General features: G+C 36.1%; 2 protein-coding genes across 6 annotated transcripts in view; one reads left to right on the top strand and one right to left on the bottom strand.

The window, feature by feature from the left end:
* Positions 1-19,694, top strand: part of LOC149730590 (exocyst complex component 1-like) — a 29,175-nt gene that overhangs the window by 4,421 nt on the left and 5,060 nt on the right. Inside the window, exons 2-20 of one of the 4 annotated variants that reach the window (XM_089885599.1) lie at positions 7,331-7,450; positions 8,330-8,460; positions 9,588-9,721; positions 10,134-10,229; positions 10,407-10,476; positions 10,609-10,685; positions 11,067-11,222; positions 11,687-11,878; positions 12,388-12,520; positions 12,766-12,875; positions 13,276-13,428; positions 13,635-13,719; positions 14,519-14,635; positions 15,770-15,868; positions 16,343-16,452; positions 16,976-17,083; positions 18,139-18,203; positions 18,463-18,486; positions 19,109-19,126. In XM_089885599.1, the coding sequence (XP_089741725.1) occupies positions 8,337-8,460; positions 9,588-9,721; positions 10,134-10,229; positions 10,407-10,476; positions 10,609-10,685; positions 11,067-11,222; positions 11,687-11,878; positions 12,388-12,520; positions 12,766-12,875; positions 13,276-13,428; positions 13,635-13,719; positions 14,519-14,635; positions 15,770-15,868; positions 16,343-16,452; positions 16,976-17,083; positions 18,139-18,203; positions 18,463-18,486; positions 19,109-19,126 (1,871 nt within the window). In that variant the 5' untranslated portion in view covers positions 7,331-7,450; positions 8,330-8,336. Of the gene's footprint in view, positions 1-7,330; positions 7,451-8,261; positions 8,461-9,587; positions 9,722-10,133; positions 10,230-10,406; positions 10,477-10,608; positions 10,686-11,066; positions 11,223-11,686; positions 11,879-12,387; positions 12,521-12,765; positions 12,876-13,275; positions 13,429-13,634; positions 13,720-14,518; positions 14,636-15,769; positions 15,869-16,342; positions 16,453-16,975; positions 17,084-18,138; positions 18,204-18,462; positions 18,487-19,108; positions 19,127-19,694 lie in introns of those variants that run through there. The other 3 variants (XM_089885600.1, XM_089885601.1, XM_089885602.1) reach the window with 3 other exon arrangements.
* LOC149730591 (uncharacterized) lies at positions 109-7,346 on the bottom strand. Of its 2 annotated transcripts, XM_089885598.1 has the most exons (9): positions 7,276-7,346; positions 7,085-7,199; positions 6,422-6,476; positions 5,572-5,623; positions 2,872-4,879; positions 2,582-2,648; positions 2,099-2,264; positions 1,453-1,632; positions 109-448 (listed from the first exon to the last, which is right to left on the bottom strand). In XM_089885598.1, the coding sequence occupies exons 4-9, from the start codon at positions 5,612-5,614 to the stop codon at positions 291-293; spliced, it is 2,622 nt and encodes an 873-aa protein (XP_089741724.1). In that variant the 5' UTR covers positions 5,615-5,623; positions 6,422-6,476; positions 7,085-7,199; positions 7,276-7,346; the 3' UTR covers positions 109-290. The 2 variants fall into 2 exon arrangements, with proteins under 2 accessions (XP_089741724.1, XP_089741723.1); XM_089885597.1 differs by having other exon boundaries at positions 7,085-7,340.

A 19,694-nucleotide genomic window follows, 5' to 3' on the forward strand; every position in this document is an offset into this window, starting at 1 on the left:
ACAATAGCATTTGTTCTAATGAAAATATGCAATGCTGTCTAAGGCGTATTATGGCCTTCTGGTTGTCCAAATTGTCAGTCTTATTAACGCAAAGCATAAAAAAGTCAATGACAAAGCTACATATTTATTGTGGAAACCCCGCCATGCGAAGGTAAATAAGTAACATTTATCCATTCAATGAACTCCGCCCACAGGCAGTACAACAGCTACATGTGTATATATTGTGACTTTAAATTGTTTGATAACCACCGCAAATGGTGGTCAGTCTTTGACGAAAACGTCCACAACGTTTACTGTTGCATGGGTTCAGCAAAACGTTGTTGAAGCGAATTCTCCGCTTCTTTAAGTTGAGTTAAAACTTCCGCAAACCCTTCTTCTTTTTCCAGCTCAATCTTCGTTTCTTTGAGAATTTCTAAAACTGCCTCCATTTCCAAACCGTCTGCCTCATCTGTGTCAAAAAATACAAGATGATTCCAACATATATATAGTAGGGCGGGGATAGATGCGACATGTATTTATACTATTTCTCGTTCCATTTGGTAGTATAGACAAAGAACATTCAAAGTATTAATTCTTCTACCACTACACTATACCATAATTGGTTTACCACATATAGTGGTTAAAACGCGCTATCGACGAACGAATAAGAATAGCGTAACGTATATCCTCGCGTGACGGCCAACAACAGCTAGGTAATCCTTTAGCTGGTGGCCACCTGAAATTTTGGTTTCAAAATGTTCTATAGCCCTCACTGATACCTGCTGTCTAATTTTTTTTTCAAAAAAGTCGGGCGTTCGTGTCGAAAATTAACTTTAAAAATGCGCAAAAACATGCTGTGTCACCGTAATTCGTCTGATTTGCGTAAGGTTAACGATTTATTACGTCACAATCGCGGTCTGTTACGTCACAATAGTGGTATATTACATACGTTATAAGACGGTATAGCCTTGTTTTTCCCCACTGTTTTAACGTAGGAATCAAACGTAACAATACGCATTCTATGACGTAATAATCCAACCTTGGTTTAATTCATAACGGCTGATGTGGAAAATACGGTGACGCAGCACGATTTCGCGCACTTTCAAAGTTAATTTTGGACACGAACGCCCGAGTTTTTTCAAAAAAAAAATATACAATGAGTACCAGTGAGACCTAAGGAACATTTTGAAACCAAAATTTCAGGTGGCCACCAGCTAAAGGATTACCCGACAGCTATACCATGCCTATGTCCTGTTTCACACATCTTGTGTCCGCTTATAAGTTACCACGTATGTAACTTTGTGAGTGTATGTTTCGGAGGAGTTTTTAAATGAATGGCTGACCATTTGGAGAACCTTATAGTGACCACTGGGTCAAATAATCACCGTTAAGTGACTTGCCCAATGACGCGTACTTTGTTTTGTATTAAGCGATTTCGTTATAGGTTTCCAACACTAACTTGCCGCTGTTTACCTGTATCACTTGTCTCCATTACACGGTTCGCTGACTTGACCATCAGCTTGGCAGAATCGCCCATAAGAATCGGGCCATTCCTGAATACAAATGCCCCCTTTGCGAGGTTGAACGCTTTCATGGCTGTTCTGGCTGCTTGTACCCACTCCCTTGTTCTTATGTACAAATCGGAGAGTTTGCCTGTTTAATACAGTTTACTTTATAATAGAGCAATGAAATTATATTATAGTAGGATGGGGGAAGATAGGACACCTTTTCATTCTATTTTACCGTACACTTTGATAGTAAATAAAGAACATTCAAGAAATTATAAACCCTTGTCTTCGCGACTTTTATAGACCGTTGTTTAAATCACGACCAGGATATTTATATATTTTGTGCTAAAGGTGTCCCATCTTCCCCCACCCCACTATACGTATATTTATCCGCGAGAAACATTTCGGGGCAACGACATTAGTCTTTATACCACGAGGTCATATTTTATGCACCTCGTTCAGTTGGGGTGCGGTATACCAGTGCTATAACCCAGAAGTTTCGTCTATGCAACATACCAACAACATATTATTCCCAGCTCCCAGACTGCTGGCAATGCTATATACAAACACACACGGCGTTATATCTTGCCCAAGTTCCTATGCTTTCTTACACATGGTTGTTGCGACACTGCATCGTTTCTCTCCATCCGACCCCAGCGCACATTTCCTAACAGAAATCGACTCCTTGTATTTTGCTTCTGCTTCTTCATACTTACCAAGCTCCTTATTACAATCTCCCATAAACCGGAGGTACGAAGCTATGTTCACATCTGCAGTCTGTAAATAAAATGTGGTTAAAAATAAAAATAAGTAACTTGCAAAAATAAATGTCAGGTGTCTAAAAATGTTGGTGTTTTCAACTTTGTATATTTTGTCTGGTTTTATTCATAGCGGGTTTAAACAATTGCCGTTTAGTTACCTATTCGTTTTTTGCTGTTTTAATTTATTTAATTTTCGTTTGACAAACACGTTTATATAAACATATACTCTCCCTTCGTGGCCAGAAATATAACCAAGCTGTGGATCAGTGTCATATATATCGAAACATTAACGTATAATTAGGCCTAAAAGATATAGATTTAAACTTTACTTACTTGTCGTCCTATCAATGCTCTTTTCATTTTCAAAACCTCTTCGTATGTTTCCAATGCATCTTTGAAACTGTAACAAAACGAGCTAATGAAAAAGTTGTTTTGGTTTAGTGAGTTTTTATACTTTTCTGTTCAGCCGTTCTTACCAGGTAAATACAATATTTGTTGTCTTGCCCACGAATACACACGCTATGTATCGGTAAGGATTCGCCAATCATCGTACAAGTTCAATGCAATTAAGCGCCTAAGTACTGCACAACGGCGCTAGATTAAAGTAAGCATATCGTACTTACTTTTTCAAGTTCTTGTAGCATAAAGCCATCCCGTTCCTGACTTTTATTGTATCATGGTTGATGGCTGATTTGTAGAAGCCATCGTAGTGATCCCTGGATTCTTGATAACTCGCAAGGGAGGCTTCGTAATGGCCTTCCTTGTAAAACATCCAGCCTTCCGAGTCTTTTATATCTGCCAAACCCTTTAAGCACTCTTGTGGCAATGTTCCTTTCAGATCCTCATAGATTTTAACCGCGTCATTAAGCCTTGATTTTGCTTCTGCTGTATTAATTTCAATTAAGCATTGAGCGTGAAGACTTAGAGACTGTGCCAGCTCTAACCGGATTGTTGGGTCTTTACCCAACACTTGTCTGCGATGTTTCACGGCCTCTTCGTACCATCGGCTTGCGCTGCTGAATTTGAGCGAATGCACCCACGATTTTCCCAGCAGTTCATTGCTAGCCGCCAACTTTCGATTGTCCGTTGTACTTTTCAAGGCCCTTTTCAAGCATTCTCGTGCTCCTTCGAAATCTTGCAGAAAGAATGATATTTCCCCATGCAAATGCCAGTCAAACCGTGATTCCAAGTAAGCATTGATTGCTGAAGGATTAGATTCACCATCACCTTGCACAAATGCTTCCAGTGCTCTTTTTAAGCCAATTCCAATCTGAAAGAAATCTAAAATCCCTTGCTTACCAATTGCGTCTATAATAGGTTGAGCCGTGAGCTTACTAAGTACAGAGATGGCGTCGCTTCTTAAATACAGCTTTAACTTTGCTTCTTTTACAAGCGACTCCGCGTAGCGTAAGTTGTGAACCGCCTTGCTTGAAAATTCTCCCAATATCTCAGCTGATGACGTCAGAGCTTCTCCGACGTCACCGCTTAACATCTTAAGATGTGGAATTAGCATTGGAATTGAATGAAACAAGGAACGCTTCAAGATCTCAGGAGAACCAAGGTTTTCTTGGGCGATGGACACTCCAAATTGCGCAAGGTCCTGTTGCAGTTTACTTCTACATAACCCAACATTAGACTTATAATATTTTTGCAAACCGGAAGTGGTCGTTTCAATTTTCTTCTTAAAATTAGAAGTGTCTCCGAACACAAATTTAACTCTAGCAAGTAATTCTTGTTGCACCAATGCTTCTTCTGTTTCCTCGGATAGAGAGGTTGTTGTATCATCAAGGAATTTAACAAATTGGTCACCAAAGTGTAATTTTTCCACAAATCGCTCAGTAATTTTAAATTGCAAACCATTTGGAGCAAAAGCCTTCCAATCAGTAGCTACATCAAGAAGGTTAAAGTTTGTCGACTCTTCTTTCGCATTTTCAACCAACTGAGTCTGGCCTATGTTCATCATGATTACATTGAACAGTGTACCGTAGCATTGGAAGTATTTTCGTACCCCCTCAACGTTATTCTTTTGATCTAACAATAAGAAACTGTTGAATGCATTCTGTGGATTTGCGTCACCTAGTGCTGGATGCCCGGTATCTACATGAGCGAATGGACAAGGCGCAGAACCAAGCATTGTCTCCACTTCCCCAGCAGCACAAGAGAGCATGCCGTAATATGCCTTGTTCAGTCGTTCATTCAATTCTCTCATTTCTTCAACCTTTTTCTTCTCATTCTCTTCGTTCTGGTCTTCAGAACTGTACTTACCGAGCATAGGTGCTGGAAGTGAACCCTCCGCCTCCCGAACAAGTTTTATATGAAGCGTTTTCACTTTTTCTATCGCATTAAGGACGTTGCCATCTGCTCCATTACATGACAAGACCACTTCCTGACCAAGAGCATTTAACCTTTCATTCATTCTCTCTGCTTCTACACCTTGATTACCACTTAAACTTCTTCCAGCTGATAAGAACATTGATCTTTGCATAAAAGTAACGACATTCTGCTCTCCATGACTGGTCAATTTGTCGGCGCCATCCAGAAGCATATCAAGAGATAAATTTTGCGGGGCTGTCACCTCACTTTTCCCGCAGACGTCTTCAAACAGGTCAGCCTTCTTTTCTTTTGGTATTTCTGTTAAACAAAGTTTATAATACAACCTTATACTATTTAGATATATAGTAGGGTGGGGGAAGATGGGACACATTTAGCACATAATATTCAAGTATCCTGATCGTGTTTTAAACAATTAACAACGGTCTATGGGAGTCGTGGGGATAATTTTTTATTATTCTTTAAATGATTTTTGTTTACAACCAAATAAGACGAAAAAATAATTGAAAATGTGTCCAATCTTCCCCCACCCTACTATACTATAGGCTTCATAACGAAGCTCTGTGCTACCAATAATACACACATGATGTTACCTATTCAGTGAAACACTACTACAGTTATAGGAACTCGTAAAAACATGGAATAACAATTCCTAATTCACAAATTGACTGTAAAAGTGAACCATGTTTTGACAAACATCTTGCTTAATTCAGTAAATCAATAACTAATTGTGTACCGCTCTATTTAGTAACTGTTTGTTTTGTGTGTGTAGTAAGTATATACTTTTATTACCATTCAGCAAACATCAATAAATTTGATTGGAAGTTATTTATCCTCACATATAACGGGCAATGACAGTCGTTATAACTTGAATGTCCTGTATTAGACACCCCGTGCCCGCTTGTGTAAATTAGTAGGTGATTCATTTTGGAGTGGGTTTTTAGTGTAATATATATGGCTGACATTTTAGACAACCATTAAACACAAAATACCTTCAACTTTTGTCTTCTTACTATCTTGCTTCGAGTCTTCCATATTTGCCTTCTGTATAAACGCAGGTTAATAATGGTTAGTTTAACTATTGCCTTTATAGCAATAATATACAAGTATAGGTCGTTTTAGTTTCAATATGCTATACATCAAATTCAAAAGCTGCCATGGTTCTGCGTTGCTTTGAATGTGGGTGTTTGTTTACCACGAACTTCCCCCGCTATTCAGAATCTCGTGTATCCTGCTATATGACTTTACATGACAATGAATTCAACCCATAGTATTTGTACATTGCCCACATAATGAATAGAGCGGCCAAAGTAAAGTGCCTACAATCGCTTGGTCTGTTTTATAATAACGGCCGGGAGCGTTGTGGTAATACATATAGTAGAGTGGGAAAGTAGACGATACACATTTAGCACAGAATATTCAAATATCCTGATCGTGTTTTAAACAATTAACAACAATCTATGGGAGTCGTGAAGATACGGTTTTATAATTCTTTAAATGTTTTTTGTTTACTACCAAATGGGATGAGAAAATAGAATAAAAAGGTGTCCCATCTCCCCCACTCTTTTATCTACTTTGACCAAGTTTTTAATAAACGTTGTACATTTGTTGTCCACACAAGTCAGAATTAAAGTGAGTTAACCAATCCTATACGATATGGAATCGCTTTATCTGGTAGGACGTCCAATATTTTTGCAATTAATAGGCGTTGGTGACAAAATACTTGTAACCTATACGGATGTAACAGCGATAATTCCTTTGTTATAATTAAGATGAATTTTATAACCTTGTATTATAATAACACAGTTACACGATCCATTATTTTTATCTTTATTACTTTACCTTTGTGTCGCTTGTACTTCGTTTAGAAATAGTCTCACTTTGTTTCTCGACGAATCTGTACAGAATAAACAGCTTTCAACGCCTTCAGCCCCATATAATCGAGTCTATAGTTCCTCTTTTAGGAATTATTGCGCCATGAATATAAAGCGCACCTCGCCAACCATAGCCTATTTACCACGGTAGAGTTTCAAATTTCGGTTCCTCACACCCTACAGGTGGCGAAACAATTTTAGGTTCCCTAATTTGCCCAAAAAAGGTAATGTAGTGTTGTGGGGTAAGATGGATGCCATTGGCACATAGTATCCCATATTTCTTATTATAGTAGGGTGGGGAAGATGGGACACTTTCAGCACGGAATATTAAAATAGGATATAGTTTTATATTTTTTTAAGTGTTCCTTGTTTTCTAATAAAAGGGACGAGAAAATACAGTTAAAATGTGTTCCATCTTCCCTCTACCCTCCCTTGTTGTGTTTTTAACAATTATATCACGGTTGTATAATTCTGTACATTGTTTCTTTACTACCAAATTGGTCGATAAAATGAAATGAAACATGAACTATTTTACCCCAACCCATTATAAACAAAAATAAAGAAAAAGGTAATGTATCGGCGCCTATAAAGATTGGAATTTAAATTTCACTCGTATTGAAACTTCACTTACCTTTGGCGAACTGGATTGGGTTCAATCAATGTGAACACTGGTTTAAGAGCAGGAATTGCTTTAGATATTTGACCGCGGTTTTCAATTACGTAGATAGCGCCTCGAATTAAAACTGCTGTAATTACAATTGCTAATTTAAACTTCATTTTGCCTCAAACTTATATCTTCAATAGTCACAATATATCTCCTACCTTCTACACAATACCAACGTCACAGACCTAACATTATCTGTCGCGTGCTTTATAGCTTTACCTTCGCGCCGAAAAGTTTTACACTTCGTTGGATTCAGATTCTCGTTACGTGGGAAAGCACCCGGTGTATTGAACCACAAACAAGGGACATGATAAAAGCATGCATGTCCTATGGGTAAGTTAGTGACCAGTTGTTCCTCATATACTGCTTGTATATTAGGGGCGGGAGAAGATGGAACACCTTTAGCACATAATATCCAAATATCCTGACCGTGTTTTAAACAAATAACAACGGTCTATGGAAGTCATGAGGATACGGTTTTATAATTCTTTGAATGTTTTTATATACTATCAAATGGGACGAGAAAATAGAATAAAAATGTGTCCTATCTTTTCTCACCCTGAACACGTCACACAGTTTTAACCAAAGGGTTTAAACCTACCTACCATTATTGCATTAGTGATGAAATAATATTCTACTCCCCCCCCCGCAAAAAACAGACTTACCTTTTTAAACCCTTTCAATGCCAAATACAGCGATTAAAAGTTTTTTTATTATAAACTTTCACGGCAAATACGAGTCTTTGTACTTAAAACTTGTTTTACGTACCCAACACGTAATTCGCTACAAAGACACAAATTTTTGTCCGCAATCGCAGCACAGTGGTTACAAAAGGGCTGTGGGCATGTTTGGCAAGAGATTTATTTAGTATAGTAGTCTCTTCTGTACTGTGCTGTCCAAATTGTCAGCCATTACGAATACAACACTCATATAAACGAATTCCGTATTATATGCAAATTTTCATTCTTTCTGTGGATCAGGGTCCGTACATAAACAATCGTATGTAAAGGGGATTAGTTTACTGTACATACGTGCATTTATTTTTTGTTAAAGTCTGGTTCATACCATACCGGTACTTACACTCCCCTATAAAAGATCCGGTGTCACTTGCCATTCTAGATCATGCGCCGCAAATATTACGACCGCAAATCCGCGCTCAAATTTTTTTTATTATTGTTTTGATTTTAAGCAATACTAGAATTGTAAATTTAGGTAAACAATGACAGCAATAAAACACGCATTACAACGTGATCTTTTCACCCCACAAGACGAACGACTTTTGGGTGTCGTCCATATTGGTAAGGCTGGTGGAAAGAAAAAGAAAGCGATTTTATGCGCGTCAGGTAAGAATGAAAATGAATAATTTGTACAATGTGTATTTAAGCTATTCTATATGGATTTTTTTGTGTGGCTTGCTGTTTATTAAACGTACACTCATCAACAGTCTTCCGTGACGTTACAAATTGGGCAATACATTAATTGTGTAATCAATTAAAAATGATTCTTTTTGATGCAGTATGTCATAGGCCATACACATAAAAATAGGGCTAATATGTGTCTATTTAAAATGACAGTGCACATGTTATATAGTGTTTATAAATAATGTAAAACCAACTTCCTTATTCTCGTACAGCTCACTGCTCACATGCCAGACTGCAGAGTATGGCAGGTGCACGCGCGAATTTTTTACAGACTTTCGGTTATGCACGCCACAATTTGTCCTACGCACGCCAATTAATTAAACAAAGAAAAAAATACGTATTAAATTAAGTAAGATTTCCTATTGTGGCTTGAAAATGTACATGCTTTGCACGCAGATTTTTAATGGTAGCACGCGCGAACGCGAAAAATAACCGTCTTGCACGCGCGAGATCTCGTCAGGAACTGCCATACTTTGCAGACTGGCTCACATGACTATTTTGGGTAACAAGGTGCGGTAATCCTTTAGCTGGTGGCCACCTGAAATTTTGGTTTCAAAATGTTCCTTAGGTCTCACCGATACCCACTGTATAACTTTTTTTGAAAAAACTTGGGCGTTCGTGTCTGATTTGCGTAAGGTTGACGATTTGTTACGTCACAATAGTGGTATATTACATACGTTACAAGACGTTATAGCCTGTTTTTTTCGCATTGTTTTAACGTAGGAATCAAACTTAACAATACGCATTCTATGACGTAATAATCCAACCTTGGTTTAATTCATAACGGCTGGTGTGGAAAATACGTTGACACAGCACGATTTCGGGCATTTTCAAATTTAATTTTCGACAGGAACGCCCAAGTTTTTTCAAAAAAAAATATACAGTGGGTATCAGTGAGACCTAAGGAACATTTTGAGACCAAAATTTTAGGTGGCCACCAGCTAAAGGATTACCACAAGGTGCACCATTTTATCATTATTGCCCTGCTGGTATACAGCTTTTCTTTATTGTATTTTTTACTGTTTTCACAATAACTCTTCATCCCACAGTAACCACTGAACGACCAGTCGAAGTTTTCATCAGCAAGATTAAAAGAGCGGAGAAAGGCGATACTTATAAAAAGCAAAAGGTTTGGCATCTCAAGGAACTTAAAGTGGTGAATGGGAAAGAAATTGGGGGAAAAGTAAGTAGTGGAACTTGTTTTATTGTAACTCTGTTATTCAATTACTGTAAGAATATAGTTAGGTTAGCAAACCAACTAAAAGTATCACTATGTTATCTGCTGACCACTAACCCCTAAATACCAACCTCTAACACTTCCCACCAGCTTAAACTGCAACGTACCAGAGGATTCTGTACTAGTGCCAAATTTTTAAAATTATTATAAACTTTATTGCTACTGAACTGCTTAAGGGCAGTGTTTTTAAACTATTTTTAAAGACACCTAATACCTGTATGTAGGCACCCGGTCCATGAATTAAATAACTTTTGTCACTACCTTAAAATTTGTAAGGCACAATTATTCTATATCATGTTATATTATATGTATTCTCATATGAATTAACCAATTTACATGGTCCTGCTTGTTTCGTCAGGAATCCACTGAATTTGACCTTCAGTTTGAGAAGAACTTCAAATGGTCAGCCACAAGTGTTGGGGAGAAACATAACTTCTTATCATGTTTGTGGAAGGTAAAGTTTATTATTTGGTTTTTATTTTTCATCGAGTAATTTTTAACCATAGCCTAGTGTGTTTTAACTAATGCCGTTTTGCTGGTAATTCCGCTTCTCCAAATTGTTTCAATTAATTTGAACTCCACTTTTGTATATAAGTTATGTTGTATATTATAAGAATATTCTTTATTCCAGCTCTGCCATCGGTATTTACCCCGCCAACAGAAACCAGCATTTTCTAATGTTCCTCAAAGCATCTTGGAAGGTAGGAGCTTGCCATTTATTTTATTTTATTTATATTTATAGTTGAAATATTTGGCATTTCTTGGTTGTTTCCATAAATTACTATATATGTTCTTGTTAACCTGAGTGTAAATAAGATGTTTATGTTGGTTAGTGTCGGTTGCCGGGGGCGACACCACACGAGGGGGTTCAACAGCAGGAGTCGAAGATGATTCTCTTGAAGATTATCAGGTTTGTTGGACTTTAAATACCATCTTCGTTTAGGTATGAGGCTTTAATCATGCTCCAGTGGAAAGCTTTACATAAACCTTGACACTGTTATCCAGGCTAGAAGATTAATTTGAAGTTTTTCTGATAGCCTTTCCAGTATATGCACACTTTAACTTCATTTTTTCCCTTGTGCCACTAAAAACCTTATTCTTTATTTTATCCACTTCTTCTTATTTCATATCCCTTTTAGCTTTAAACTTTTAACCTTTTACAATTTTTTGTTTTATCTTGGACCCCTTTTTTGCACTGAAACCTTCAGATCCCATTATTATGCACCTTCATACCAATTCAGGATAAACCGCACCTCCTGTTTTACACAACTGATGTCCCTTATCTTCACAGGCATTGACTGAACAAGAGGAAACCGACCTTGAGCGAATGATCACTGAGTGTGATTTTGCCATCAGCGATGCAGAAGCTTTTACAAACTCGCTGTCCAAAGATTTATCGGTTCTTGACGGACAAAACATTCATTCAATAATGGGTTCTGAGGCTCAGGTTAGAGGAGATAGCTAATTAGCTGGGCATTGGTATATCTTTTAATTTAAAACAACTAGTACTACACTACTTCTCGTTCTGCTACTGTTGTAACCAGTTGTAATAATATGGTTTTTAACTGATCTTGGGACCGGTGGTTTGGCATAGATTTTGCTGTTTCCTATACCAGCAAAAACATGTAACATAACTCAATCAAAAACTCGTAAGAATACTGTTTTTGAAACCTGGTACACTTAGTATTACTGCATTAATTTAAAGAAAATATGTTGTCCTAAATAATACTCTAATTTCCAAAAATATATAGGTTCAAGTATACCCTACCTATTCCTGTGTTTAAATAAGCAATATAAACCCCGGTCATAGTAAGGTAAATAGGTGATAGCATGTGCGTCCTAAATAGCACCCTAGTTTCAAATGACAGAGGTTTACCCTGCGTAACCCTGTGTTTAAATGTTGCAACCCAGGTGAACTCACTCATGGTATTACTGGACAACGCTCTCGCTGAAGTTTCCCAGATCGAGTCACGGTTGGATGAATACGATCACATGGTTGGGGGTATAGCAACGCAGATGGGACAAATGAAAAACCAAGAATCATTTATTCAAATCACCAACAAAAACCACACAAGGTTGTTGGAACAACTAGATACCTTGGTGGTAAGTTATAATTATTCTTTTGTTTAATCCAGCACTGTAGCTTAGTGCTTAGGGTTCTTGCATTGTAACCGAAGGATACCAAGTTTGGTTCTCAGTATGAAGGGGTACGTGTTCTTGGGTAAACCCCCAACGGAAATTACTCTAACCCAGTGGTCACTGATGGGTTGTAGCACAGTGGGTGTTGGAGTAATGGGACATTCTGGCATAAATCTCAGGTTCTATGGCATGCCTCATTGTACTACCTCACCATGAAGAGTAAGATTATTCCTTTTCCCTCCAAATAAAAAAGAACAAGTAATAGAAGCTAGGTGCATTTAGTTTTTCATAAAGTTTTAGATGGTTGCAGACAACAATTTGGGAATGAATTTATAAAATACCTGACTTTAAGTTATATATACTCACAAATACAACTCATCGTACCAATCCTTAACTCTATTAAATACCTGAGTAAAGCATGTAGTATAATACTTTCTACCAATACAACCTCTCCCAATCGTACTTACCTTCAGGTACAACTAGATCTCTCCAAAGGTCATGTAAAAGCACTTCGTGAATCGGACTTACGTACCGACAGTGGTATAGAAGCGTGTACGAGCGCTGCTGAAGCTTTGCAGGAAGCTATGGAGGTTGAATTGCCCAAAGGTGGATTAAATTTAATTGTACCAGTTTATAACAGTTTGTGTACAGTTGAAAGTCAAAATGTAAAAGTCTGCTTGAGGTAGAAGTACAGTTTTATAGCAAATGTTAAAAATAGTTAAAGGAATGGTTTCTGTTCGATTTATAAACTCTTCCAGGCATATTACATCTGTTATGTACAATATTGTTTATTTTCATATATATTATAATACTTTTTTCTAAATTACATCACAACTTGTATTGTTTCACAGGTCTCTCAAAGCTGAATGCCGTAAAAGAACAACAGAAGTTATTTCATGACTTGCGACAAAAGTTCGCTGCTCGCATATTTGAACATCTCAATAATGTCTTCGTAAGACAGGTTGGTAGCAATGTATTATGTTATCTTGCAGTCCTTTATCTTATAGTCCGCACATTTTTATATAACAGTACTTATCGACTATAAATAAGTGTATTAAATTTATTTATCGTAGGCAACAACAGTTGTTATAACACGGTTGTTCTGTCGTACACCTCATGCCCGCTTACAAGTTACCACGTATGTAACTTTGTGGGTGATAAAATTTATGAATGCCTGACAATTTAGATACCTATAAAAGACCACTGAATCGTAGCAATGAATGTTAAATGTCTTTTCCAAGGACACATTCGCCTCCACAATTGTAGCAGTGTCGGGCCTTGAACCCATAACCTGTGGTTCATACTACTTTGCCACGGCACCTTACCAATGTTCCAACATAACAAGTCTATCTTTCACACAGGGCAGTGATCAACCTGGTGCCTCGTTAGCGAAGCAAGCAAGTGGTTTAAAGTTACCCAAACACTTTCCCTACCATAGAGATCTTCTACCTTATCGACAACTTATACTTTGGCTCAAAGTTGCTGATAAAACTAAATATACGCAGCTGTCTACGGTAGCTTTTGTTTTTTAGTTCATTTTTATAATAAATTTATTAATAGCTTTATCCTTTTCAATTCTATCACTTTTAAATATTGCATCATTAGTTTAACTATAACTATGAGTGTAATTTTAATTTAACAAAAACACCGGAGGGCTGAGACTTACATAAAGTTCAAAACTTGCCAAAATCCAATAATATTACACATTCCTATCATATAGACTTACACTCAAAGTTTAAACAAGCTCTATACACAAGAAATTAAAGATTTCATGGCAACAGCAAAACAAAGATTCATTCAACAAGGTATAATAGTCTTCCTACTAAATTATAATATTTTGAACCTTTTTGACACATCTTTTTTTATTTGTTTTGAAGAGTTTTTTAGTCAGTATAAAAATAAGTAGCCAGAAGATCTGTTTTAGAGTTTTATTTCTGTACCGAAAAAACAATCACCCACAAAGGTGGTAACTTGTAAGGGAGCACAGGTGTACGAGACAGAACACCTATGTTAAAAAAAATGTCTTTACGTCACAAGGTTAAAAATGTTTAATTCGTTCATGTTTTGCATTTTCTGATTCTTTTATATCTCATTCCTTTATTATTGTCCCATATTTTTCTTCATTCGTATCATAAGGTGTTTTTGTTTCAAAATCACCGTAACATACAGTTATGATTCTGTTCAATATTACAGAATATAAAACTTGTAACTTCTATCTACTATGATCAGCAAGTATTAGTCTTTATTACAAACCCCCATAAGACAATCTAATCTCCAATCCAGTTATTGAACATGCGTAATTACTAAACCTTATCCTACAGAACCTTTTTACAGAAACTTATTGTTTTGTTTTTTTGTACCGTAGTGAATTGAGTTTTTATTTCGATAAATAGGTAATAGGCCAACACTCACAACTACCAGAAACCTCTGGGTCCCTTGAGGATCTTCCCCATACAGAATAGAAGTGATATGTATGAAAGTTAAACCATATAAACCACTTGTTTTTTTTTTCCATTAACCGTATTCTATCAGTCATGACAGTTTCCACTTGCCACTTAATGTAACAGAGTCTTGTAGTTGTAGTTAATGTTACAACCTCCTCAGCCATACTAGATGTGAACAGTGGTTCAGGTTCTTTACAATCAACCTCACGTTCAACGTTGTCACTCGCTGTTCCAATGTCCAGTGAACAAAAATCAAGACAAAAGACATTAAGCAAAAGTAGATAGTAGCTTGACACTAACTCACATTAGCTTGCTTGGCTTGGATATCTTGGAGCAAGATATCCTGCTTATTCTGGTGTGGTAGCAAACTAGCAAACTAGATTCACCACTTTCTTAATTACGGCACCCACTTTGAAACATAATTCATTTTTCCTTTCACCACAAATACCAGCAACAGTTTCATATGGTAATAAGTCAACCCTGGCCTACATTCCAGCTCCCTGGAGTGCCTTTACATAGGAGCTCACCCTTACGGAATAAATTGCAGACTTTTGTTTATAACTTATTATGGCGTAACGCGCCAACTCTGGCCTGTATCTTAGGTTGGCTAGCATGTCACTTAGGATCTCACCCATATACAATAAGATACAGTATAATGCGTCAACACATATTATAGATCTCTATAATCACACAGCATGTTGTACTGAGTATGTGGTGGATTGGTAGAAGTAGTGATTTCATTTTAACCAATAAAATTCACCTGAAAAGTTTGTGGTATGCAAATGCCATTGAAAACCAAAAGCTAGTGGCAGATGCCAATAACCTCTGCTATATGTAGCTTTAACTGGTGTGTATTGGCATTAAGGTTATTGCATTTGCCAAAAGCCACTGTGAATTTCGTGTGTTAAACCTGCTCAATCAATATTAACTAAGCATGCTATGTTGAAATTGTAGCAAATATTCAACAACCATAGTTTGTATGTTGGGTGTACAAGGTGTTTATATTAAATGTTAGTGCTTTTACACTTTAAACAATCGAAAAGATTAATTTGGCATCTTTACCTAAATAAACGCAAGGTTTGTTTCGAGAGTTTTTAGTCACCCTTTTCCTGTCTTCCCAGTTAAAGCTGTGTTTTCATTTCATTATTATTTCAGTTAATTTGTCAAAACACTTTCTGGAAATCTCTAAGTGTTTAATTGCTGCTTAAGACTTTGTGTTTATTCATAATATGTTAATAAAGTTTAACTGTTATGTCATAATAAGTGAATGTTTATTTTATGGCATAATAGTCCATAGTCATGTACTCGTGTATTCCTACATGACTATATATATTATATTATTGTTTTCACAATTATTACTATTTTATGTTCACAATCTCTTCTTTGTGATGTCATAGTTTATTTGTTTTAGAACTAAGCTCAAGTATCCGCAATTTATCGGGATCCCAACAAAGCTTGTCGAAAGAAAAACGGAAAATATTTGGATCAACACAGAGTTTGGCTGTGAAAGGTGATGCATGTGAATCTTAACTAGGGTCACAGTAGAAAAGTTTGTGTTCAAAATAAAGCCGGAGGAAAATACATTCGACTTTAAAAAAGGCGTTTAAAAAAATTAATTAAAACTAGGTACAACCTGTCAGATTACCTCATAAAAGGTAACTTTGAAGGTCGTTATTAAAGGTCGTTATTAAAGGTTTTGTCTATGTCTATCGACTACCCTAGGGTCTAAAGCAAGCGTTTCTCATGATTTTTCTACCAAGTGTATAAAAACACAACCCCCCTGTGTTATGGTGTTATAACGACGGTTGTTGCTCTAACACAGAAGGTTAAATAAGTCACATTCATTTATTCATATGTTAAAACAAAACTAGTAATAATAAGTTACAGAAAAATACACCTTAGCAAAAACAATTCACATCTCTGGGACTTTAGAGGGGTTAGGGGTTTGTAGCCCGATCAAATCTAGTTGTTTTCTCTTTTGTAGCTGTCGGGAAAAAGCTTCGATTTGGGCATAAGAAAAGAACACTAGGTGGAAGTAGAGAGTCATTGGCAACCTCAGATTTTGAATTATCAGATAGGGAGAAGTTTAGTTCGGTGAGCTCATTGTTGTGTGGTATATGTGTTTAGCATAAGTATAATGGTGGCTGTACACAGTATCCGGAATTCGTCCGTTTTGTCCAGATTTCGCTGCTGCATGCGGAACTCGAAATGGGTTTGCATATGACTTCGCACGCGAATTCGCACGCCGGATACTGTGTACAGCCACTTTAAAAAGAAATCTCCTGGCACGTTTGTTTTTTGTGGTCTAACTAAACTAAGGGGCCAATGTCTTGGGGCAAGACACCACTAGGGCTTGCTGTTGAGTAAGAACACATTCGTCTGCAATGCTAGCAGCGTAAAGCCTTAACTGGTATGACGGTATCCACTGGGCCACAGATATGTGCGCTAGCAACTGTGCCATGACGCAATGGTTTTTGTTGTTTATTATTAAAAATATGTAATATCATATGTATGATAATTTAATAAACAGGTTCTATTTATTTACCTCATAAACCTATATTAAACATCACACATACAAGACATAGACATAATGAATATAAAAGTTAAAACATTCCAGACTTTTCGTGAAGTATTAAACGAACTTGAACCAACATGCCAGGATGAAGAAGTTTTCCTCACCAAGTTCTTCCATCTTAATGTTGAGAGTGCCGATACCATGATGCCGGTATGTAATGCTTGATGTGTCTGTTGTGTGTGTACCTGTGTATCGCGTATAAAGTGTATGTACATGTAGTTGTGATGGATGCTGGTGTCAATGCTTGATCAGTAATAAAAATATATGTGCACAAAATATTAAACACATAAAAGCTAAACTGCGACTGAATATTAATATCGGCAACAGGGTGTGCCTAAAAAATAAGGTGATGTATCTCATTTTTACATATGCAGTTCTAAAGGTGCATATCATTTCACACCAACATGATTCGCATTATAAATTTTAAAATGTCATAATATTAACATGTTGTATTAACTACTGAACAGCTGTTTTGGCAATTCTAATTTGTATATTGTGTATAAAGTGTTTGCTGTGACATAGAGCCTTGGGTTATTGGGTGCTCTGAGGTTCACTATTTTTTCATACATGTATATGAACTAAAAATTGTTATAATTATAACTCTTGATCTTTTATTCAAAAATGTTAATTTAAAGAAATTTAACAACAGAATAATAAAGTTGAGGCGTATAGGCTTTAATAGGAAGTTTTGCATTAATCCTAGTTATATTATTGAAGTACATTATATATACATTGTATATATATGTTGTACATTCTACATACAGTGTATTATATATACATTGGATATGCATGTTGGTGATGTTATACTCTATTACCCTTTTTGCATGGTCACTTTTATGCGCGTAAGTACTCGCATGTTTATTCGCAAAAACAAAGTTAACACACATAACGTCATAAGCGTGTCATCTGCTGTAGAAGGTTGGTTGTTACTCGATTATGCGAGTAAAGAAAACTATGGTGGAAGTACAGTTTTACTTTTAAGAGATTAACCTTTTTTGGGTATTATTTTTAAACCAATGACCATGCAAAATATCGCCGTTAGCGAGTTATCATATGACGAGTTAATGCGGATCCTTTTCGCATTAACTTTTTACCTTGTAAAAAGGGTATATACGTACTTTGTATGGTGTATATTACATTGTATATGTATGTTGTACATTATACGTACAGTGTATGGTATATATTACATTAAATTAATCCCACAGGGAGGGTCAGATGATGAGGAAGATGACACGGATCAAGGAATCGCAAGTCGGAAGAAGTATCAGGAGTAAGTTTGGATCTAGTGGCTTCCTTTGTTGAAATATCAGTGTTAGAAACTTCTGTATTGTTTTGGTAAATACCAGTAAAGTTAAGTTTAACAAATTGTATAATATAAGAGACATATTTCCATTAAATGGCATCGTCAGAATGGATAAGTTAAGCATCTTTATCATGGACATCAGTGCAACACAGCACTAAAACCTTTAGCATATACTACAAAACTACAAAATTCCCTTTAATATTAACTTTTCCACTTGATTACGCAGGGCACAAGTAACAAAGGAAATTCGGTGAGTCAATGTTTAGATTATTTCTATTCTATATTGGGTATTAACCTTGATATAGTAGATTGGGGTAAGATGGTTCATGTTACCAATATATTTTATCACTTGGTAGTTAACAAAAAACTATTTACTGAAATATTTATTTCTGGTCTTACTGCTATAAAAGAGAGTTGTGAATTGTTAAGAAAATATGGGATTGTATGAATTAACAGGAACCCATCTTACCCCACTGTACTATGTAATTTAGTCTGCAGATGTTTAGTTTAGCCGTTAGTTGTAGAATACTGTTAAAGTAATTTACATAGACTTTATTGCATAACACCAATGTTTTTTGTATAACATTAACATTATGTTAAAATAATGTAGCATTAAAAACTTTCATGAGGAATGGCATTACAATAATACATTTTTGTTAAAATTAACCATGTTAATTTATATCAAATATATTCATAACTAACCAAAATATTGAATAAGGAAATTAGTCACCTAAACTTATGCCAATTTTAAGCATACGGAAACGTATGATTTGACATATTATCATTATTTTTAATTAGTTATTACTTTGTACTACTGGATTAGTAGATAAATGTTGTTGCATTTGAAATGCAACTTTACTAACTCTCTCTAGGCCAGCCAACATTGTGTGGTAAGTCTGCATCCTTTAGAAAGCCAATAATTTGCATTTTTCTTGCAAAATTTTTCATTTCATGTCCGTTTTTGTGTGGCGACTTATCATTTCTGTAACTTTGCAATAATGTGTGGAATATATTTCATTTATTTTGCTTTCTATTAAATTATTGGTGCAATGGTTAGGTTATACTGTACTATGGATATGGGGGTCACATTTTCATGTTTCAAAAAAATCTTGGGTGACATTGTTAAAATGCAGTTACATTCATAGTTTTCAAACATAGGGAACCTCATTGATTAATGTGATGAATGCAATAACTGTTGTTTGTATAGACATCAAACAACAGGGTAAAATCTGGGGTGACATTGTTAAAATGCAGTTACATTCATAGTTGTCAAACATAGGGAACCTCATTGATTATTGTGATGAATGCAATATACTTTGGCTCTGCTTGTTTGTATAGACACCCAACAGCAGGGTAAAATCTGGGGTGACATTGTTAAAATACAGTTACACTCATAGTTGTCAAACATAGGGAACCTCATTGATTAATGTGGTGAATGCAATATACTTTAGTTCTGTT

This window comes from Ciona robusta, chromosome 9 (assembly GCF_009617815.1).
Source record: "Ciona robusta chromosome 9, ASM961781v2".
Taxonomy (NCBI): Eukaryota; Metazoa; Chordata; class Ascidiacea; order Phlebobranchia; family Cionidae; genus Ciona; species Ciona robusta.